Source organism: Brienomyrus brachyistius, unplaced genomic scaffold (assembly GCF_023856365.1).
Source record: "Brienomyrus brachyistius isolate T26 unplaced genomic scaffold, BBRACH_0.4 scaffold37, whole genome shotgun sequence".
NCBI lineage: Eukaryota > Metazoa > Chordata > Actinopteri > Osteoglossiformes > Mormyridae > Brienomyrus > Brienomyrus brachyistius.
In genome coordinates this window covers 1,405,615-1,429,612 of record NW_026042312.1, presented here as the reverse complement: position 1 = coordinate 1,429,612, position 23,998 = coordinate 1,405,615, and the positions used below count along the sequence as shown (strand labels likewise).

Below are 23,998 nucleotides of genomic sequence, written 5' to 3'. Positions count from 1 at the left end.
CACCTATAGAGAACATAATTACAAGTGACACCCATGGTGCACTGTGAACAGGTAAACAGGGCCACAGAGCCTGCAGATAATTATCTGTGACACGCATGGTGCACTGTGAGCAGGTAAAATTAAAATTTAATATATTGAGGACGGCATGGTGGTGCAGTGGTTAGCACTGTTGCCTCACACCTCTGGGACCTGGGTTTGACTCTCCGCCAGGGTCACATGTATGTGGAGTTTGCATGTTCTCCCCATGTTGTCGTGGGGTTTCCTCCGGGTACTCCGGTTTCCCCTCACAGTCCAAAAACATGCTGAGGCTAATTGGATTTGCTAAATTGCCCATAGGTGTGCATGTGTGAGTGAATGGTGTGTGAATGTGACCTGCGATGGACTGTACCCCCATCCTGGGTTGTTCCCTGACTCGTGCCCATTGCTTCCGGGATAGGCTCCGGATCCCCCGCGACCCAGTTGGGTAAGCAAATTGGAAAATGGATGGATAGATATTGAGGGTTGAGGGTTTTGTAAAAACAGCAAGATATCATCTGCATAGAGACTAATTTTGTATTATTAGTATGAATTCAATTTATTTCACTATCCTGACATATTGCTGCCGTAAGTGTTTCTATGAAGATGGCAAACAATGAAGGAGAGAGTGGGCATGCAGGCCGTCTTCCCCGTCGGAGTGTGAATGCAGGTAATGTGATCCCATCTGTGACACTGTAGCTTTGGGTGAGATGTACAGTATTTTAACCCAGTGGTTGAACGACTCTCCAAAGCCAAATCTATGCAATATATTAAAGAGGAATGTCCAACTGACTGTCAGATGCCGTTTCTGCGTCTAATGATGTAATCATGGTTTTAGTATGGGTATGCTGAGCAGCATTGATTAAATTAAATAATCTATGGATGTTGTCCGAGGCATGTCTTGTCTTGATGAAATATGTCTGATCAGGATGGATTATAATAGGAATGACTGTCTGTAACTGAGTGGCGAGAGCTTTTATAATGATTTTCAAGTCTGTATTCATGAGTGAGAGTGGCGGGTAACTGGAGGGTTGTGTTGGCTCTTTATCAGGTTTCAATAACACTGTAATGGTCACTGCACTCATACGATGGGATTTGTGTTGTATGCTTAATTTCTCTTACCAGTCTATTGTAGAGTGGAGATAATATGCCCCAAAAATGTGTATAGATTTCTGCAGGGTAACCATCCGGTCTGGCGATTGGTTGTTAGGCATTTGGTTGAGGACCTTATGGAGTTCTTCTGATGTTAATGGTGCATCAAGCAGAGGTGGAGATTTCAGGTGCAAGGAGTACAAATCCAGACCAAGTTGAGTACTCTGTGACTCTTTATATTCAACTGGTTGGTTGAAACAAAATCTTGGTCTGGATTTGTACTCTCTGGACCTGAAATCTCCACCTCTGGCATCAAGGGCATCTGCTGTTTCATTGGTTAATATGGGTAAGTCTAGATTATTTAAAAATGATTCTGTATCAATTGGATCTGGTTCTTGTTCTGAAGTATAGGTTCTTATAAAATGTTCAAAAGATGTTACTTTTGCGTGATTATTGAAATATTTATTAGAGGAGTCACTTTTGCTTAAGAGTAATGCTTGTAATGGTGAGGTGATCTTATTTATTGGGGAGTTTCTGTCTCTCTCTCTGCAGGCTGTCAGGCTGTAGAGTCACAGAAGAAGGCTGTTCTTCCCTGGCTTCAGCTCTGAGGTCAAACCCCTCACACCTGAGAGAGCTGGACCTGAGCTACAATCACCCAGGAGATTCAGGAGTGAAGCTGCTCTCTGCTGTACTGGAGGATCCCAGCTGTAAACTGGAGAAGCTGCAGTGAGTACAGAGTGTGTGTCTGACACGCTACAGATACTTATGCATGTATGTGAAGAAGAGGCACCAATTAATAAATGGATACAGCAGTACTATGTCATTCTGCTTCTCCTGTAGTGTGGATCACAGTGGAGAGTGCAGGACCAGACCAGGCTTACAGAAATGTAAGTGTCTTTGCATGTTTTTATTAATAATACCATTAATACTATGTCATGGTTGTATTCACACAATTGTTGTGATGAGTGTGGCTATTTGCACTGTGTGTAGATGGATTTCCATGTTTGTGTTTAGGTGAGTTTCATGTCATTTTAGACAAACATCCAAACGAGAAACAAAAAATCAAAATCATCACCAAAACACTATCAATTCATTTAATCGTTTTTAAAAATATTTTTTACAAATGCTTTATAGCTGCTTGTATGTTCTTCGTGTTTGTGTGGGAGTGTAGGATGGTTAAATATATTCTGAATTAGTTATACATCTTTAATTTCACAAAAAAAATAATCCTTTGCATTTGTTCTTTTTGCGGATGCCGTGAGTGTATGTGTTTTCTGTGTGAGATTCGTTAGTATTGTCCTAAGGAGGCACCTGTAGGCAGTGAGACCGGACTCTCTCCGCAAGTGCGGAATGTGAATTTGCATTGTTACAGGGTGGTTCTGTAACAATCATTAATATTCATGAGAGAATATTACTGATTGGTCACTGAATCCCTTAAACCAGGGGAGCCCAAATCCAGTCCTGGAGGGCCAGAGTCCTGCACATTTTTGGATTTCCCCTCATTTAACACACCTGATTCATCTCCTTCTGCTAATAACCACACAGCTCTTGAGCTGAATTATTGATGGTGGACCAGGGAAAGAACTTTGCTACACAGGGCTCCGGCCCCCCAGGACTGGATTTGGACGCCCCTGCCTAAGGCAGAAGAAACAGGCAGCACATGTCGATGTTCAATGGTCAATCAGGTAGTGCCCCTCTCATAAATATTAATCAGCCAGTCAATCATGTAGGGCATCATTCATGAATATTAAAATTATCCCGATCCACGGTGCTAAAAGAAATTTGCACCCGGGATACATTGGATGTGCGGCGGAAAATATCAATTTCATTTCGGCGCCCATGTTAACAGATTAGAGCGGCCGCGTGCGTGCGCGAGATGAGGGGCTCACGGCAGCGGAGCCGCATCTAGAGTCGCGCGCGCGGTAAGCGGTTCGTTATGGAAGCGTATTGCATTCATCTGGGAAAAAAATTCATCTGTTTTTCCGAATTAATGAGATAATAATTCCCGTTTTTCTGAGCGATATTTTTCTGAATTAATGAGAACCTTCCTGTTTTTTATGATGCACGATCTGTGCCGGAATCATCGTTTTGTATCAGAATCCAGGTCTAAAAGTTTATTAAATATCACTTTAAACATGTAATAATATTACTTAAATATTCTGTTATTGATGGCCATTTTCGAGCCACATGCGACGGAATTAGCGGTTTGAAGGAAGGACACTGACTTTAGTATTGATCTCTGGTGCCGTTTTGTGGTAAATATGCTTGTGATGAATATGTCTGAGGAATGTCGCTGCTTTGTCATTTTTTAATTAAATTAATTAAGCTGTTAGTTTAGCTCGCGACTCTTCCCGCCGCCGTCGCGCGCCCACTTTATGTTTCATAAGCTTCAGTTCCCGCTTCGTTAGGGGAAGCTGTGCTGTTTTTATATCGTACAGAAACATAAAGTACAGGCGGCCTGATGGGATTAATAATTCTTCCTCTTGCCTACAGATTCCTGCCAGCTGACGCTGGACCCGAACACAGCAAACAGATTCCTGTCTCTGTCAGGGGGGAACAGGAAGGTGACAGGGGGGGCAGAGCGGCCATATCCTGATCATCCAGAGAGATTTGACAGCTGGGATCAAGTTCTGTGCAGAGAGAGTCTGACTGGCCGCTGTTACTGGGAGGCTGAGTGGGATGGAGATGCAGCCTGGATAGCAGTGACTTATAAAGGAATCGAGAGGAAAGGATGGAGTTATGACTGTTGGCTTGGATTCAATGACAAGTCATGGAGTCTGTGCTGTGATACTGACAGATACTCTGTCTGTCACAATAATAAAGAGACTCTCATACCCACAGAGCCCTCGGGCTCCCGCAGAGTAGGAGTGTATCTGGACTGGGGGGCTGGTGCTCTGTCCTTCTACAGAGTCTCCTCTGATGGACTGACCCCCCTGCACAGATTCACCTCCTCATTCACTGAGTCCCTCTATCCAGGGATTTGGGTTTATAGAAACTCCTCAGTGTCACTTTAATGTGTTGCTGGTTCTCCTGGCAAAAAGGTAAAATCTCTGCTTTTTAACCTTTTATAATCCTTTTTTACTCCCCACTCTAAATTGACTTGGCCACTGGCACACCTCATACAGCTAATCAATCTCTCACTGACTTTTAAACCAATATATTTAATTATTTAATTGAGCTGTTGGTGAAATTTAACAAAATCATGGAACGGCTGAGGTGCCCCTGAGGAGAAGTTTGGGACCTGAAGCGGTGTTCATCTAGCCATCCAACTAGATATCAGTAACTTTTTAGAAAACAGAAGAAATTATTACTAGTGTTTATTGTGTTACTCAATTTGCCCACGTTCTAATGTTAAATTGTGTTTTTTGTTCTAAGCCAAAGTGCACTTGCTACCCAGATAAACAGCTTTAAACATTTCTTTGGACTGACTAAGACTTTTGCACAGGACTGTATGTTTGACAAAAAATAAATAACTGTGTTCAGTGAGCTGAATAACATGAAAAATATAGTTTAATATGTTTTTTTCTTTCACTAAAGTATAATGAAATGTAATCCTGATTGGGGGGGGGCTATCCCCTCTCCCCTGTATATGTACATTTTATATATTATATATTTATGTCCATTTACTGTATTTCCTCCCTGTACAATCACAATAAAGGCTTTCTGTTCTGTCCTATTAATGTCCTGCTTCAGCGTCACCCAAAGCATAACTGAGTAACATAATGAAACCACAATCTGCTGGATTAAGTTAAATTCACTGTATTACTGCATCTGAACATAACTGACACAATGACTGTCAATCAATGTATATAATAATCATTTAACTGGAGACATAACAGACCGAAAAAAAACTGGAAAATATAATTATGTCCTGTTACTATCTTGCTTCAGTGGATTAAAGTAAATAAAATTATTATTAATATATTTCAATAAATAATGAAATTTGTTCTCTTAAATAATTAACACCCTTGCCACCCCCACCCCACTGTAAAAGGTCTGGTTACTCCCCCGTCGGACAGAAGGGGCAGGTGCCCAGACACCCTTGCCACCCCGACCCAACTGTAAAAGGTCTGGTTATGCCCCCGTCAGACAGAATGGACAGGTGCCCAGACACCCTTGCCACCCCCACCCCACTGTAAAAGTTATGGTTATTCCCCGTCAGACAAAACGAGCAGGTGCCCAGGCAACCTTGCCACCCCCACCCCACTGTAAATGGTCTGGTTATGCCCCATCAGACAGAACGGGCAGGTGCCCAGGGTCCCTTACCCCCCTCCCCCACCCCACTGTAAATGGTCTGGTTATGCCCCCGTTGGACATATCGGGCAGGTGCCCAGGCAGCCTTGCCACCCGCACCCCACTGTAAAAGGGCTGGTTATGCCCCATCAGACAGAACGGGCAGGTGCCCAGGGTCCCTTTACCCCCCTCCCCCACCCTACTGTAAATGGTCTGGTTATGCCCCCGTCGGACATATCGGGCAGGTGCCCAGGCAGCCTTGCCACCCCCACCCCACTGTAAGTGGTCTGATTATGCCCCTGTCAGACAGAATAGGCAGGTGCCCAGGCAGCCTTGCCACCCCCACTCCACTGTAAAAGGTCTGGTTATGCCCCCATCAGACAGAACGGGCAGGTGCCCAGGCACCCTTACTCCTCTACCCTCACTTATCTGTCTGACTCAGATAAATTGATACATAGATAGATACTGAACCCCTCCCACGCCCGGCTGGCAAAAGCTACTAAATTTATCTCCATGCATTATCATTAATAACAGACGTGTAAAAATATACACAGACATCCATTGACAATCCAGCATTGGATTCATTTGCTATTGTAGATTAACATTCTATAAAGTAACTGTAGTCAGTTAAAATGTCTCTCTATCAAACTGCTGCCATATTTCTTACATCCACTGGACACGTCAATTCACAGAATTGTCTCCTGGCTGCTGTGACATTTTCAGTTCGAGACAAATCTGCACACGCATTTACATGTATGTAAGAGTTTTATTACCTTGTATATAGTCTGTAGGGTTTGCAAGCTACCCAAACGCCTTTGATGTAACTAAATATAAATTTATAATAGAATAATATAGAATTGCCTATCCCAGGAACAACAGGCGCAGGTGGGAACCAACGCTGGGCGGGAACCAACCCTGGGGGGCGCCAAGACACCGCAGGTCACACACACTCACTCAGCCACACTCACACAAGTACAGGGCCAATTCAGAGACGCCGATCAGCCAACCCTGCACACCTTTGGACTGTGGGAGGAGACCGGAGCAGCACTGAAACACCTCACTCCAAACGGGCTTCAGTGCAGGTAATATATTAAGGCAGTGTTATGGCGGGGCGTCTGTGATAGGGGGGTGAGAGGTGGTGTTCAGGCATAATCCAAAGTAGATTAGTGGGTCTCATTAGGAACAGCGACGACCTGCCCTATAAAGAGGAGGTGAAGAGACTGGTGGGATGGTGCAGTGACAACAGCCTGATCCTGAATGTGGAGAAGACCAAGGAGATGATCATGGACTTCAGGAGGAAACAGCCCAGTCATTCAGCAGTCGTCACTGACTACAGTGCTGTGGAGGTGGTCAGCAGCATCAGATTCCTGAGGGTGCAGATAACTGACAGTCTGGACTGGTCACCAAACACAACATCACCGGTTAAACGGGCTCAGCAGCGTTTGCACTTCCTGGGCCGGATGAAGAGAGCTTTCCTCTCCCATCCTCAGCACCTTCTACCGAGGCACCATAGAGAGCGTGCTGACCAGCTGTATCTCCATCTGGTTTGGCAGCTCGAAAGCCTCAGACAGGAAATGGCTGCAGAGAGTGGTGAGGCCTGCAGAGAGGATCATCGGGACTTCTCTTCCATCCATCCAGGACATTGTGCATAAACACTGTCTCAGCAGAGCCCATGCCATCATCAGAGACTCCGCCCACCCCCACCACAGACTGTTCGCCCTGCTGCCCTCTGGGAAGAGGCTTTGCAGCATCAGGACCAGGACAGTCAGATTCTCTAAGAGTTTCATTCCATTCCTCAAGCCATTAGACTCCTGAACTCTCAATACCTCATGGCTGCCCCCCCCCCCCCCCCACTCCGTCTCTCTCCATCCATCCACACGTCTCTTTCAAGAGCTGCTTTTTTTTAATTGTCTAGTGCAATATGTCTGAAACTGCGATGTACACTGGTGTTTGCTGCTATAGTGCTGTTAATATATTTTTATGCATATTCTATGTTAATTCCGCTTTATATTCTTTTTAATTCACTCTGCTGGGCCGATGAGTCAATGCAACGTAATTTTGCTCTGATGTGCACTAACCGATGTATGTTCTGAATGACAATGAAGTAGCTATTCTATTCTACTCTATTCTATTCTATTCTATTCTATGTCTGGATAAGTATGGGCTGGAATACAGAGAGAAGCTGGTGGCCAAAGCAGTGAAGGTCATGAGTGGCAGATGCTCTGGGGTCCAAACAGGAGTTAGAGAGGTTGCCAGGTATGTATTTTATGTTCACTGCAGCTCACACTGTTTGCATCTTGTCATTGTTTTTAATTTTTTTTAATGCATTTATTTATAATTTTCAGATAAATAACATAAAAAACAAACAACCAACACATACCATACACCCCCCACAACTAATTCCCATTAACAAGTAAAGCACAAAAAAAATTATAATAGTAAAATAATAATAAATAAAAGGGGGGGGGGGCAACAGGCACTATGTTCTAAGAATTATGCTGCAGACTCTGTAAAGGTACAAAGGGGTGATAATCAGCATGAACCTCATCTGTCTGGGGTTTCCTTTCTCATCCATAAACTGCAGTATTGGATCCATATTCTGATAAAGCTTTCAGTGCTGCCTGACAGATCATATCTTACCCTCTCACCATGGAGAACTCCCAGGAGTTCCCTTAAGCACACAAAACAGGGGCCACACTCTGCTTCCCACAGTTTCACAATACACCTCTTGGCGATCACCATACCATATACCATGACTGGACTGATGTTATGATCAGTATACTCCACTGCAGCTGAATACCCAAATAACGCCGTTTCAGGGTCCGGCAACAAATTGGTGTTAAATACATCAGAGTACCATTTAAATATGGAACACCAAACATCCCTAAGTTTAGGGCATAACCAGAAGTGGTGTGCTGGGGGGGGGGCTCTGCCTTTAGCAACAGTGAAATGTTTGCATCATACAGTGTTTGGGGGGAATGTTTTAACTTTGACTGAATGAGAGAACATTCTGTGTAAAAGTGGAGCTGCCTGTACAGCAAATTTCTTGTAAAATTCGATCCCGAAACCATCTGGACCTGGGCATTTTCCGTTTTGTAATGATCTAATGGAGTCCATGATTTCATTCACAGTGAGTTCTGAGTTCAGAGCCTCTCTCAAGGCCTGATCAAGGTTTGGTATGTTTAGATCTTTTAACCAAGTATCTACTTCTCCTTTAGCCTTAGAACTATACTATTCGCTATAATATTCTCTAAAGCAGTCATTTATTAAGCTGGGTTGAGTTATAAATCCCCCTAAGTGAGCTTTAATTTTGCGGGTGGCCCTACTGGCTCGCTGCCCTCTGACCTGTCGAGCTAGAAGTGTGTGTTTAAGAATGTTCTGCAGTGTTTGAGAATCCCCAGTGTTTTTATAACACACCAACTGAGAAAGTTCAGAATCTATTTGCTCCAGACAGGCCCTTCTAGATTTCTGTAATGATGCTTCAGCTGCAGTGATGTGGCCTCTGAAAACAACCCTGCATGTTTCCCACATGGTAGAGTGGGAGACATCTTTAGTATCATTAGTTTGTATAAAGTCCGTAATTTTTTCTGACAAAGCCTGCACAAAAGCCTTCGTCTGCAGATAATGACGGTGCAAGTGCCACTGAAATTACTGCCTGGGAATTTGAAAATCTACAATAATAGAAGCTGGAGCATGATCAGATATCAAGATATTGTGATATTTTGAATCTATAACATTAGATAGGAGCTTTGCGTCTAACAGACAGTAATCTATACGAGAGCATGTTTTGTGTATATTTGAGAAAAAACAATATTCTCTGCTCGTAGGATGTTGGATCCTCCAAATGTCTACCAGGTTCATAGTGCTAATTAGATTGTTTAGGACACCTGCGGAGTTAGTGGGGCTGGTCATCTTTTGTGACGATCTATCTAAATACGGATCAAGAATTATATTGTAATCTCCTGCAATTATCAGATGTGTTTGAGAAATATCATGCGGTTTATAGTCAATATTTAGGCCATAGATATTTAGTAACGTCAAATGAAAAGAATGTAATGCCCAGTTACAGTAATAAATCGGCCACCCGGGTCACACACTGTAGAAATGTGTTTAAAAGGCAGCCCTTTTTTAAGGACAATGGCAATCCCCCCTGGGCTTTGTTGGAAAACGTGGACTGAAATATCTGATCCGGCCAGCTGCATCGTAGTCGACCGCATTCAGCGGGTCTAATATGCGTGTCTTGGAGAAACGCAATGTTGGAATAGAGAGACTTAGGATGTGAAAACACTTTAGCACGCTGAACCGGGTTCCCGAGACTGTGGACATTCCAACTCACTAAAGTAAGATGAAGCACCATAACCTCTGTGTACCACAGAAAAATAAACTGTATTATAGCAGCAGCGACGTAATAATTTGCCCCAAAATAAAAATATGACAACCAAAAAAGAAAAGCACACACACACTTAAACAAACTCACTCCCACCACGTTCCCTCATCCCTAAGAACAAGGAAAAACCCCCATACACCAACCAGGGTTACTCAAGGTTAATTATTATGAAGGTAGTAAACACACCGCTAACTTTAACTAATCTTGGTTTGCTTTGCTTCCCCTCTGATAAACGAGTAACAAAAGCATATAATAACAGTGTAGTTCCAGTTTGTGTTATAAATTACCGGAACTCGGCTTACAAACATAGAGCGTACTATAAGAATACAAAACTTACTAGGGGCGGAGCTAAGATTTAACTACATAACTAAGTGTCCGGTGCCTTTGCAATATGCACAATGCGTCCGTTTCCATTTTGAAAAGGCAGCTAAATGAGCGATCTGGCAGGTGATGGGCTGGTTACTTCACCCGATCTGCAGTGTATTCGCGAATGTCTCTGCTTCCTCAGGAGTGCTGAACACTGACGAGGTGGTTCCCTGGGGGACCCGGAGGCGTGCTGGATACAGAAATCCTATTCGGGTCCCTGCCTGCTTCGGCTTCTCTCTCACCCCATCAAAGAGCTGCCGTTGTTTCATTAGCTCCGCAGGAAAATCCGGGAAAATGTGGATCTGTTTTCCGTTGTACTTCAACGGGTACTGCTTTCATGCCAACTGCAGAATCCGCTCTTTTACTTGGAAATTATGAATCCTCGCAAGCATGACACGAGGGCGAGTCGAATCCACCACCGGCCTTCCACCCAGTCTATGAGCGCGGTCAATCTCTATAGGCTTAGGGAAAAGTTTGGGGCCCAGTAAAGAAGGTATAGAACTTGCCAGAAAGCCCACAGGACGGCCACCTCCAGCACCCTCCGGCAGGCCTATCAGCTTTATGTTCTGTCGTCTGGACCACGCCTCCAGATCAGTAACTTTATCTGTTGACATATTCCAGCTTTACCATCAGCTGCTCTAACTCAGACAGATGAGCCTCATGGCTACCGCTGACCGTTTCCACACTAGAAATGCGTCCCCATGGACCATGTTATGTATCTTATTTGACCGTACCGCAGATTTTTTTACCTGTGAAACGTGATTCCCTGTTTTCTAGTTTTAACATTCCTCATGTTGTTGCAGTTTCGAAAACAGTCGGTTCACTAAGTGATATCTATGAATCCTCTATTTCACAATTACCGCACCGATATGGCGTATCACCCAACGAGGCATCCAGGCTTTCAAATCTATGGCGGTGCTGCCTACGCCTCTACCCGTCACATGACACAGGAGCTACCGAATACCCGCCAATGGGGAGCCGGCTAGATCAACCACGCCCACCCGTCACATATAACAAGAAGGATGAGGCGAAAGAAGCGAATCAGTTTAAAAATGTCACCATTAACGCAGTATTTAGTAGTCTGTAGATATTTTACTTTAAGCAAGGCACAAAATAAAGTTGTAGTATTTGTAATAAAATTTGAAGATTAGCCATCCCCGAGGAGCTGACAGGAAAGTCAGGTACAGATATAGTCCTCATTAACCAGCTAGTCGGTTACTAAACGTCGCCAAATAAGCTTGCCTTTTTCTATGTTTTTTTTTTTCAATTAAATTGACATTAAACAAAGTAATCTGAGACCTGAGATATAACATTGCAACGATGGTCATTTTTTACAATCATGGATATTTTAACATTGAGGACGTGTGACTCATGTCATTTTCACATAGAGAGAGTTTAATTGTTTTTATCTATGTCTGTGTGTCAACATATGTCTATTTAGTTATGTCACTCAAATGTATGATTAGTATCGACTTTTCGGTAGACTACTAGGTTGTAATAAAACTATATGGTCCTCTGGGAGTTGGGCAGTAGGAAGGAAATGTAAAGTATCAATAAGAAATACTATTAATGAAGTAGCCGCCCTATCCTTTTACTTTGTATGGAGTGTGCATACAAGACACAAATAATGCAGTTGTACTGTTATGTATATAATTTAAAAGGTATACTTGCCAGCAAAAGATTGAGTTAACAAAATTAAATGAAAAGTATTAAGACCCCTTGTCATTCATAGTATTATATACTTCTTAATTTTACAAAGACTTTTTTCCTCTCATATTTTTAAGTTTTTGAAGTTGATAATCTGGAAAACTGCTGCCTGGGATCAACTATCCATTCTTGACTCTTGGAATAGGAATTGAAGTCGAATAAAACAGCCTTACAGCACCCTCTTGTGACATACAGTAATATAGAAAACAGAACAATTACTAACTGAACACAACATCCCCCCTTTACTTATGTATTCTTCTTCCTGCAGCAGCACTGTATTCTATAAAAGACACGCCTTACCTGTAACATTTCTTCCTATAAGGTCATTACACCCCAGACAAAAAATAATGTAAGTTCAACTTAAAACATTGTGCTTGTGCCTTCCTGTAAGTGCACAACCTTTTCACTATGAACTGCCTGTTTTGCTTCCAACAGAAATCAATTACAATTAGAAATGTTCCCAGTAAGAGGATCTACAAACAACTGTTATATATTTTACACTGAATCTCTCTTTTCCTTTAAGGTATCTCTTTCTAACCAGAAAATCACGGTCAGAACATGCATTTCATTTCTTTGTTTAATTCTGTGAAGTTCCATAGTCCTTGAGCCGATGATGGTTTGTGTGCCCTGGCTGTACAGCTTCCAGTTCCTTAGGCCATTCCAAGCTCAACTGTTCTTTCAGGACCAGTCTTTGGCAGGGCTGGAAATTTGGGAAGTCCACTGGGTACTGAGGCCAAATGGGCAGCATGCCATGCTTTCCCGTCAGCCAGGATGGGCCTCGATGGGTGCAGAGAATTTCTGATGCCCTTTTTGCACATGCGCTGGTTTCCACAGCCGCACTCTGTGCCCTTCTCTGAATGAGGGAGTGCGAGCTCCCTGTCTTGCATCACAGTACTGTTTCATGCGAGGTTGGCAAAGAGACACCCAGCAATGCACTTTATTATCATGTCACTTAATTATCACTTATGCCCCTTCAGTATTAGGCCAAGTAAAAACACTACACAAGCAGAGTATTCTGTGGGGAAAAATTAATGTCCTCGACTGCTGAGAGCAGCGTGCTGGTGATGCTCTGTGCTCATTACATCTGTGAGTTCATTACTCTCTGTAGTGCTTTTCAATGCTGCATTGAGCAGTTGCCAGGATGTTATGCTGCCTCTGAGGATAACTGTTTGTTTAGATTTGAGGGGTACAAGATTAATGTGACAAGTTAAGTGCAGCTATGGCAGTAGGGACAAAACTCTTGCCAAAGTGAGCCCTGTGTGTTAAAAGGGTGACTAGAGTCATTGGTAATGATTCTTGGGAGGCGAATGACAGCTCTGTTGTTTTCATCAGATAGATTTGAATGGGAAGGCGGATGATCTTGGCTGCTCTGTGTGTGATCCTGTTTTTATTAAATGAAGAGAGCATGCTGTAGAAACAGGGAGAACAGTAAAAGAGGATCGGTTGGATAATGCTATTGTACAGTAATAAGAGGAGACGGGGGGGGGGGGGGGGGCAACAGAGAGAGCACAAAGCTTGCGAATGATATGTAGTTTCTGCTGGGACCGTTTTGAATGTCCATGGTGTGTTGATCAAATATAAGTGTCGTGTGAAATGTGAGTCCAAGATATTTGAAGTGTTCAACCTGTTCAGCCATTTTATTGTGAATTGAGGTAGGAGTCTATTCTGATGGTGATGTCTGTAAAGTATGAATGACCAGTTCTTTTGCCTTGTCCACGTTCAGTTCCAGGAAGTTGTCAGAGCACCATTGTATGATATGAGAAACAGAATGTTGATAGGCTATAATTAAATTACTGTCACTGAGCAGACCCAGTATAGCACTATCATCAGAATACTTGTAGTATGTGGTGAAAGGTGAGGGGCTAATGCAGTCATTGGTATAGAGTGTAAAGAGGAAGGGGCTGAGGACACACCCTTGAGGGGGTCCAGTGTTGTTGATCACAGTTGCTGATTTGGCTGTGCCTATCCTTACAATCTGTGGTCTATTGCTGAGGATGGTAGAAGTTTTCCAAATTGTAGGAATGGTCACCAATCTATATGAGTTTCAGAAGATGGAATGAAGGATGGGAGCTTGTTCTGTGGCGAATAGCTTCAAAACTTTAGCTGGAACACGATCAGGCCCGGAGGCCTTGCCAGCTTTGCATCTGCTTAAGTGCTGCCTCACGTCCTCTACAGTAAAGGGAGGGTTTGTAGGATCATCAGAGGGAAGGCCATTGAGCAGCTCCTCACAGACAGCAGAGTAGTCCTGGTTATCGAACATTGTATAGAAGGAGTTTAAGGAGTCAGCAAAAGTTGTAAGATCAGTGCCTATGGGATGAAGGTCATGGTAGGGTATTTGACCAGTGAGTAACCAAAAGGCCTGTTTGGTGTTCATTGTACTGAACTCCTGCTCCAGTCTATTCTTATATTTGAGATTGGCATTGATTATCTCATTCTTTACTTGTCTACTGAGTGACAGGACAGAAGACCAGTCCTTGCATAGAAATGCTTTGCGTTTTTCCTTCAAGCTGTGCTTAACATGGGAAGTGATACTGGGTTTGTAGGTATGATATCTCCAGACAGTTCTGGTGGGAATATTGGAATAAATACAAAACTTGATGTAGTCTGTAATTACAGAAACTTTATGGTTCTTATCACCCTGGAAAATGTCCCAATCTATACATGCAAGTGAACCTTATAGTTGTTCAATTGCCTCCTCCGACCAGAGGGTGGCCAGGTGCACATGCGGCTTAATGCGCTTCAGTTCTGGTTTGCAGTGAGGTAGCAGGAAGACAACATTGTGGTCAGAGTGGCCAAGTGGAGGATGTACACGCGCGATGAAGGCGTCAGAGATGTTACTGTAACATAAGTCCAGAGTATTAAGCTTCCTAGTCGGAATATCCACATAATGATAAAAAGATGGCAAAACAGCGTTGACATTACAGTTGTTAAAATCACTCGCAGTAAACTCCAGGGCGTCGGGATATCTTGCCGTCATGGAGCTGGCGTCCTCACACACTAGCTCCGCTGCTGCCTTGGTGTTGGCACTTGGTGGAATGTAGACACAGCTAATTACTACAGTAGGGAATTCCCACGGAAGGTAGAAGGGGCGTACAGATAGAATCAGCATCTCCACGTCAGGTGTACAAACAATGCGGTGTACTTTAATATTCGAGCACCACCGCTCGTTGACAAAGATGCAGACCCTACCACCCCACTTCTTACCTGACTGAGACGTCCTGTCAGTCCGCCAGATCATCAAATTAGAGAGAATAACCTCAGAGTCCGAGATGGTGTCATCAAGCCAGGTTTCAGTCAGGGCAATAACATAGGTGATACCGCTCCTCCAGACACTTGGCATGCAATAAGTCCATTTTATTCTGGAGTGAACATACATTGGCCAGTATGATAGGGAGTAGCGGTGGTCTGAAGGGTCTCATCCTCAGTCTGGAGCGTACACCTCCTCACCTACCTCTTTTCCTCAGGCGAAACTCCGGAGGAAGAGCAACTGCCGGCCTTGAGGTGATAGACGACCGCAGTTGGAGAAGCTCCCCTCTACTGTAGGTGAGTGGATTGTGTCCACTCACTCTTCCGGGTGGAGTCATGAGGGAATTGTGCTGGATCCATCGGGATGCCCCAGGAAGGCATACTGCCCGGCTCCTGGGGTGCTCATCCCTTGCACTGGTGCTCCTGGCCACCACTGTAGGAAGTCGTTGTATAGGACGTGGTTGTAGTCTTCCACTGATCCAAGGGAGGTTCAGGTCAGGGGACTGAGATGACCATGGCAGAAGCTTCATCCTATAGTCAGCTAACTATTTTTGTGTTGATTTGGACATGTGCTTAGGATCATGGTCCTGTTGGAAGATCCAGTGACGGCCCAGTTTTACTTCCTAGTGTCAGTATTGTGTATGAATAAAATACAAAAAAATATCCCTTTGTCGACTGGTGTTCCCTTGTTGCCCTCACCCTGTTTGTCCCTTTATCCCATTCCCCTTTCCCGTGAATACTGTTACACTCCAACCCTAGACAGGATATCATAACAGCATCTTACCTATAGTTTTAAAAGAGATGAGGGATATTATTTGTTGACCTTTAATAGTTTCATAAATCTGTATCTGTTGTTGTGGTACCTTCTGATTGGAAGCATGCTAATATAACACCCATATTCAAAAAAAGGATAGAAGTAATCCATCAAACTATAGGCTTCTGGAAAAGTAATGGAAGCTATAATATAAGACAAAATGGTAGACTACCCTTGGTGTGTATGTTGATGCTGCCATGTCCCACTCTCACAAATGTGGGGAAGCAATTAAAAAGGCCAGTAGGATATTGAGTTACATCTCTAGCTGTGTGGAGTTTAGGTCAAGGGAGGTGATATTTAGATTATACAATTCCTTGGTAAGAGCCCACCTAGAATATTGTGTGCAGGTTTGGTCACCTTACCGTTAAAACCATAACTGCTGATTTTAACTATTTGTGTGTTTTAAATGCACAATATCGTTAAATTCATAAATCCAGCTTACCTTAAAAAGGACATTGCTGCCTTTGAAAGGGTTCAACGTAGGGCTACAAGAATGATTCCTGGTCTTAGAGGAATGTTTTATGAGGAGAGGTTAGCTGAGCTGAATCTATTCAGCCTTGAGCAAAGGAGACTAAGGGGGGACATGATCCAGGTATGTAAGATTTTAATAGGTTTATTTTTTTTCCATTACTGCAGTATGTCACACATGATTATATAACAGAATAGATGAAACCCTGCCTACATCTAACTTTCTCCCAGGGATTCACTATCCCAGTGCAATTCAATACAGTCAGTATCTACTGAGATGCTTGATATATTTTCTTTTTCATTGCATTATTGATGGACATAGAGGACAGAATTTGGCTGAGACAGCATTAGCTTGAAAAGTTTATTACATAATAAATAGTCTTAAAATCCATAATTTTCACGACAGTGAAAAAGCCATCAGGCCATTGCAGAAGCCCAGGATGATATTTTCATCAATTACTGTCTTTGCTGGCTGTCGCGACCAGTATCTTTCTCTAGGCCAGTGGTGGGTCTCATGTTCAGGCAGGCAGAATGGGTCCTTATGCCTGTTGGACTCCCTGTGTTCCTGAGTAACAGGTTCCCTCCAAGATGACAGGTTAGACAGAACTGCGGCTTCTTCCTCCCTGTCATTTACTTTCTGCGCCGCTTGTTGAGGCTGAGGCTGGACACACAGATGGAGTCTCATCCTCAAAACCAGTTTCTTTTGCTGGCCTGTTGCACAGAAACATTTCTCTTTATTGTACATTGTAATATGATTACAGCAACTATTCTGCTGTTATTCAGTCAGTGAGAATCATTTTCATAGTGCCGACCAATTTTTTTAACTCCAATTATGATCAGACTGTCTCCAATTCATGTTAAAAAAAAGCTCTGAAATACACGTTTGACTACTGGCTGCTGGTGATGTTCCACCCCAGCATCCACATCTCCAGTGCTGGTGCCAGCCTGGATAGAGGGAGGTGTTGTGGGTGAAGACTTTTCATCTCCCCAATCAATCACCTCATCCCACTTATTCCAAGCTGCCCAGTACTCGTCGTCTGTCCAGCTCACAGCTTTCTCCATTCTCCTAGTGCTGAGAGGAGAAATAGGTTTCGGTCAGACAGGTTGCACTACAGCACACCAGACAACAGTAAAAACCTCTTAAAGAGCAAATACATAAGCCGGTTCAATCAAATAATTGTATTTAATAAGAAAACAGTACTATCACCTAAGTTTTATCAATGTAGATTATAGTGGCAGTACACATATGAACAATAATGCTAATATACTCACTGCAGCTACAGGATATACATATACAGGGCATATGGCATACCGAGCATTCTCCTGTATGGTATTAATTCTTGTGGCGCCCCCCCTCCCCCGGTCAATAAAATGTATCGCTTGGCAAAAGTTATCCACTTAATACGAACCAGTGTTAATTTTGACAAATTTTTATTTAGTTTTAGTTATAGTCTTTTTAAAAAAAAAATGTAATTTACTTTCAGTGATAATTTGGTCATCTAAAATATTTTAGTTATAGTCTTGTTTTGGTCAACTAAATTTCATAAGATTACAGTTGAGTAAAACCAATTGATTTAGTCGACTAAAATGAAAAGTACAAAGAATAATGTTTAAAGTTTCCCTTCGATTTCTGAAAGTCATTATGTTCACCAAAATGAAATTAAACCAATGTTAAGGAACGGTGTTAAGGTCTGACTGTGCAGTGCACAGTGACAAAGATTTCACTCTTATTTGAAACATAAACATGTTCATTCACCTGGAAACTAAAATCAGTAATGCCATTAGTGCAAAAATAAAGAAAAAGTGCACAGGCTATAGTGCCACCTGGCCTGCTCTCTCTGAATATTAAAATAAAAATATTTAAATAAATATTTGCAATATTTTTATTTGCTATTGTTCGCTGTTAAATGTTTCACCTGAAATTCTCAAATACGTTCAAAGAAAAAGACCAATAAGGGATTTATACCCATTATTAAGAAAAAAAAATCCAAACATTGAAAACGGCTATCAGAAGCAGGAATTGCAACCTATTTTAGCATTTTCAACATCAAAATAATTACCCCAAGGCAACAATTTTATGAGTATATAGAGCCAAAAAACCTCTCTTTCAGGTGATTTCATGTTCGTTGAAGTTTCCGCTTTTTAACAACTGTATAAAGTAATGTTATATGTTATATAAATCAACTTAGGTGAAACAAAAAAAGTAGTACGTTTTCATGGTTGACAGATCTTAAGCATCTGGCATGAAACGCTTTCAGACTCACGCAGGAAATATTACGGCAATCTTACTGTATTATACCATTATAAACCTAAAATTACGTCCAATTTACACGGTTAAATACAAAAGCAGACTATTTACAAGGTACGAACTGTTACATATGTGTGCTGACAACTCGAACTGAAAATCTCACTCCAGCCAGCTAGCCGGAGTTGGCAACCCCGCGTTTTATTTGAAATGAAAAGTAAAATACGCTGTTCTCGTCTGAAACCGCTTGTCATTCCGTTTGCGTTATATAAAAATAAATATAAAGCTAATATGATAAGAACATGTCACGTTTTATACGTTTCGAAATAATAAGACCGCCCATATCCTACACTGTAAAAATTAATCATGAAGCTTGTAATTTTCATTTTAAAAATTGATGTAATTATTAAAAATAATGTGCATGTTTAATAAAAAAATAGGTTTTCTGTGTTTCTTATAATAGATTGAGAACATTTCACTAATTAAATTAAGAAAAAAAAATAATATTTTTTTAAGGAAATGAGTGCAATTTTTAGGCTTAATTTGAGGAACCGTTTAGGCTAAAAATTTGAGGAAAAAAGGCTTCATATTTATTTTAAGAGAATTGGTCCAATTATCTGGGTTTGATTGAGTCACCTTCATTTGAATCTCAACAATGGCTGTGGTCAGACGGCGTTTTGAAGGAGCAGACGATCAGTGTAAAATATTAAGAGGTAAGTTAAGCCCCTTACTATTTTTTACATTTTATTTTGATTTCTTAAATAAGCTCCTCAGGACACCGCTTATTCACGCTATAGTACAGGAATTGTTTTACACTGATTTTTGAATCTGAACGACATTTTGGCATGTGAAACAGTAACTATGTTCAACCAGGTCTTTTAAAATAAAGGTTTACAATTATGCGATGTTATTTGATGTGAAAATCTGAGCTCGAGCTCATTAGTCATAACTCCTCACATGCACGTGCTGAGGCTATATGGACATGTTGGTCGCTAAAGCAAAAATAATTATGGCCATGCATCGAGCTTGATAGATGGGGCAGTTTCTATGATTATACTTAACTTTTAAGAGTGTTGATGTGTTTATATATTCGCTTCAAATTGTAAAGATGTATTAAATTAGCGTTTAATCATTTCACGCAATATATGCATTTTTTTCATTCATCCTCGACGTTAGAAGGCGCCCTCTTAAACTAAACAAGTCACAAACACCATAGAAGCAACACGATGGCGTTTCAGGAATTGATATGGACATAACCATGCTTTTGACTAGTTGAAGAATACAAACATCTTTGCAATCATTAAGGCAATATCAGTCTCCACAAAGAGTAAGATATCTATAGCAATTTACATTTTCTCTTTGATTAATCTATGTAAAATTCGACCTGAATGAAGTTATTTGAACACATTTGAGATTTACTATAATGGAAATGTATTTAAAATTAGTCTTTAACGATATTTAAAAATGTTTAGACTTGTTTAGCAGTATTGGGTTTCTAGGCTTAAACCATTCCAATTTCATGATTTTGGTGATTAAAAATATGTAATAAAAATATTCCACAAACATTACATTAAATGTAAACCCTTATAACTACTTTTCCTTATGAATAATAATTTTAACAGCAACTTCTGAGATGACAATGGAGCTTGTGGTGAAAGAAAAAAATGTCAAAAACCCTTGCTCTCCGAAGACATGAGGTGGTTGAATTGTGCCCAACTTGCAGAATTTAAAGATCACTGGCCTGCTCTGTTTGACATTCTCCAGGTAGGGATTTTATATTTTGTCATTAAATACCGTCACAGACAATAATGTGGTTGTCAACTGAACATAATTATAATCAGTGTTTGTGTGTTTCATTTTTTAGATTAATAAAGAGTTTAGGAGAATTACTACTCTGCACCTTGAGCCAACATTTATTAAGATGTTGGATTACTACACTCCTAAACTTTTCACAATATTTTCTTCCAAAGGAGGAGCACTCGGACAGATTTTTAAGAATAAAATTGGTGTTGGTATATTTTATCATTATTTGATATTTGCTTCATTATTATTGGGTACTATTACTAATTTCTACACTTTTGGTGCCTTAGATCTCACATCAAAACGTAGTACAGACAAGAGATGATGTCCTTTGTTGCTTGGTCTATTACATGGATGAAAAGGAGGAAGACCTCATCCAGGAGTACAATGTGTCTAAAACTATTTCAGATATTTATTGTTTGCAGAAAACTGCATTTAGCATTTGTTTTCTTTAAAAAAACAGAAATACACCTTAAACATAAGTACAGTTCTTCTTGGATTCACATATGCACTAAACCTCACTTATCCCAAACAACTGAGGAACACGTTTGAGGCCTTTCAGAAGCTCTTCTTGGAACTGGATGTTTGCAGGTTTCCCCCCAAATTACAATCTCTCAAAAACTTGTGTGTTAGATTGTGAGAGACACATTCCATTGTTACCAAGTTTTGGTGAAAATGCCCAGGTTGAGGTTTGAGATTGTTCTGAGATTGTTCTGCAGCTTGTTCTACAGCAGGTTATCTGGTTTGATGCTAAACAGTTGATTTCAATGACATAAATTGTCAGTTACAAATTGTTTTTGGTTTTTTCTTAAAACTGCTGTAAATGTTATATACACTTTTACAAAGTGGTTAATATTTTGATACCTGTGTAACATGGAATAAAAGCATGTTTAACACCAAAATGCATTATGTATTCATTTCATTATAAAATGTTTTTTATATTAAGTAATTTTCCTTAATACATATGAGTACATTTTGTTTTATCTGCTTAAACTAAAAACGATTATTCCACTAATGTTAAAACCATCATGTGTCTGGCTAAATAATTTAAGTAAAATGTAAGTAAATTCTTCTAAAAAAAAAATCAAGCTTTAAAAACTGCTTAAAAATAATATGTGCAATATTGTTGCCATAGTTTTTTTTAAGTAGATAGCACATAAGATTTTTTACAGTGTACCCCTAACCGGAGCTCCACTGTACGTCCTTAAAGATCATGTATTTCCTGTGGAGGTGACGTATTTCCAGTGGAGCTCCACTCTACAGGCGTCTGCATCTAGACTCTCTTGGCGCACACCACACAGAAAAGATAAACACAAGGTAAACATTTAAATGACATTTCATACTCAGTGTCCTTATCATTGTATGTCAACCTATTACTATTAATTTTTCAGTGAATTTTCTATTTGCATATAAATTGTATAATTGTGCAAATTTGCATAATTGTAAAGATAGTTGCCACATAATTATTTAGTTTTAATTAGCAGTAATTAAGTAATCAATAGTCTGGGATCAAACATTTCATAAATGTTTTTGTTACAAGGCACAGGTTCTGAAGTAAGGAAGGAATATCTGGCCATCGATACTGATGACTCAGAATGAAATTTTCGCAAAAAGACCTTTAAAATGTGATGTCTTAATATTTATGTTGTATTTTTATTAATGACAATTGTTAAATTAGAATCTTAAAGAAAATTGTTAATGTTCTTGCAATAAAAATATATATTTCAACAAATTTTAAACATGTTTTTTCAAGGAAAAGCTGAAGGGTATCCTGTGGCTGTCCTCTGGACATCCTAATGGAACATTAATAAATAAATACTTCAGACAAAACTATATCTATTTAAATATTATTCCAGCAAGTTGTCATAACGAATTGTTTTTGATGGATTTCATTATTTTTCATGAAAGAATGAATGAAAGTTACATTTATACAGAACTTTTTAAGACACGCAAAGTGCTTTATAAATGCAATTTGTAGGCCGCTTCAGCCACCTGCACTGTGTAGCACCGACCTGGATGATGTGACATCAGCCATTCTGCCCTATTATGCTCACCACACAGTAGCTAAGGTGGCAGGAGAGAATTTACCAGTTAGATACCGGAGATGATTAGGAGGACAGATTTGATAAGTCACCTTAGATCAGATTTAATAAGGCAACAGTGGGCAATTTTAGTCATCCCTACTCTTTGGAAAGATGCCCAGGGATCTTTAATGACCTGAGAGAGTCAGGACCTCGGTTTTATGTCTATGTGAAGGACGTCAATACTTTACGGTACGGTGTCCCCATCACTGCACTGAGACATTGGGATCCACACAGACCACAGTATGCGGTAAAATGTTGGCCACAGCAGCACGTCAGTAACATGGTCATCCTAAGAATGTACCCAATAAAGGACATTGAGCTGGCCCTCCAAAGGGCATCCTCAGGCTGTCCCTTGTTTATGTCCCTAGCATTACTGGCAAAATGTCAAATGTTAATTATTTAGAAAAGGGGATTTACGTGGTTTAATGCCCAGAATATGTTCACAGAATGTCCTGAAAATGTCCTTAAAAGGACCATACCTGGTCCTCTAGACGTCCTTAGGACCTCCCTAAAAGTCATCCTAAGGACGTAAAAAAAACTTTCCATCAAGATGTCCTACATTGTAAAAAGAGAATTGTTGGATCAACTTAATTATATAATGTCAACTGGTAACACATGATTAAATTAAGTTTTTTTAAATTAAGTTAACAAGTCAGACCAACTCAACAGATTTAACTTCAATGTACTTTAATATTTTAAGTGTCGTTAATTTAGAAGTGTGCATTATTTTAACTTGATTTTCAGTCAAGTCAACTTAAACTTTCCAAAAAATCTAACTTAAATTATTAGCTTTGCTCCAAAGTACTATATCACTAATTTCCAACATAGTAATTTTCCTTTAGGAAAATACATTTTTACAGTTACCTTAATGTCAGATATTTTTTCTTTAAACTAAATTAAATTCAAAAATTCACTTTTTAAAGTTACATTATACACTTTATTATAGAAATTGTACTTACATACCAGTGTTTGAAATCATGCATTACATGCACACAATTTAAATTTTTTTTATCTTTCACTAAAACAAATTGAGTACTAATCAAAAACAAACTACTGATTTACCCAGTGTCATGCCCGGCTCGTCCGCTCCTCCTGTGTGCCACGCCCCCTGCTTACCCACGTGTGTTTCCCGAATTGTACCCAGCTGTTTCCGTTTGCTGTCATTCAGTCTGGTGTATTTAAGTCCTGGTCTCCCCAGTTTGCTTGGTCTGTCATTGATGTTAGTGGCGTTACATGTCTCCTGCTCCCCGTTACCTCATTAAACCCCCGTTTTCCTGTTATCCCGCTTGCCTGCCTGCTCCTTCCACGCCCTACCGCACGATCGCCGCTTACCTCCGCGACCGGTCGTGACACCCAGGTGTCAAGGAAGGAATCAATAGGCTATGCTTAACTGTTTCACAACATACAGCTCACACTAGTGTCCAAATAACATGAACAAATTTGACTTCCTGCCAAATTCTGCATCTTTAACAAATTTTTTTACCAACAGGCAGTGAATACTGTGCAGCGTAAGGGAACATTCACCAGGAGAGGAAAAACTA

At 40.8% G+C, this 23,998-nt stretch overlaps 1 protein-coding gene across 10 annotated transcripts in view; it reads left to right on the top strand.

Moving 5' to 3' along the window:
• Nucleotides 1-23,998, top strand: part of LOC125722234 (NACHT, LRR and PYD domains-containing protein 12-like) — a 174,930-nt gene that overhangs the window by 56,838 nt on the left and 94,094 nt on the right. For 6 of the 10 annotated variants that reach the window (XM_048998398.1, XM_048998400.1, XM_048998396.1 and 3 more), the window contains one exon: nucleotides 1,660-1,833. The exons of 1 other annotated variant lie outside the window; for it this stretch is intronic. In XM_048998398.1, coding sequence (XP_048854355.1) covers nucleotides 1,660-1,833 — 174 coding nt within the window. Of the gene's footprint in view, nucleotides 1-1,659; nucleotides 1,834-1,947; nucleotides 1,995-3,600; nucleotides 3,672-23,998 lie in introns of all 10 variants that reach the window. 3 more of the 10 variants (XM_048998403.1, XM_048998408.1, XM_048998410.1) reach the window with 3 other exon arrangements.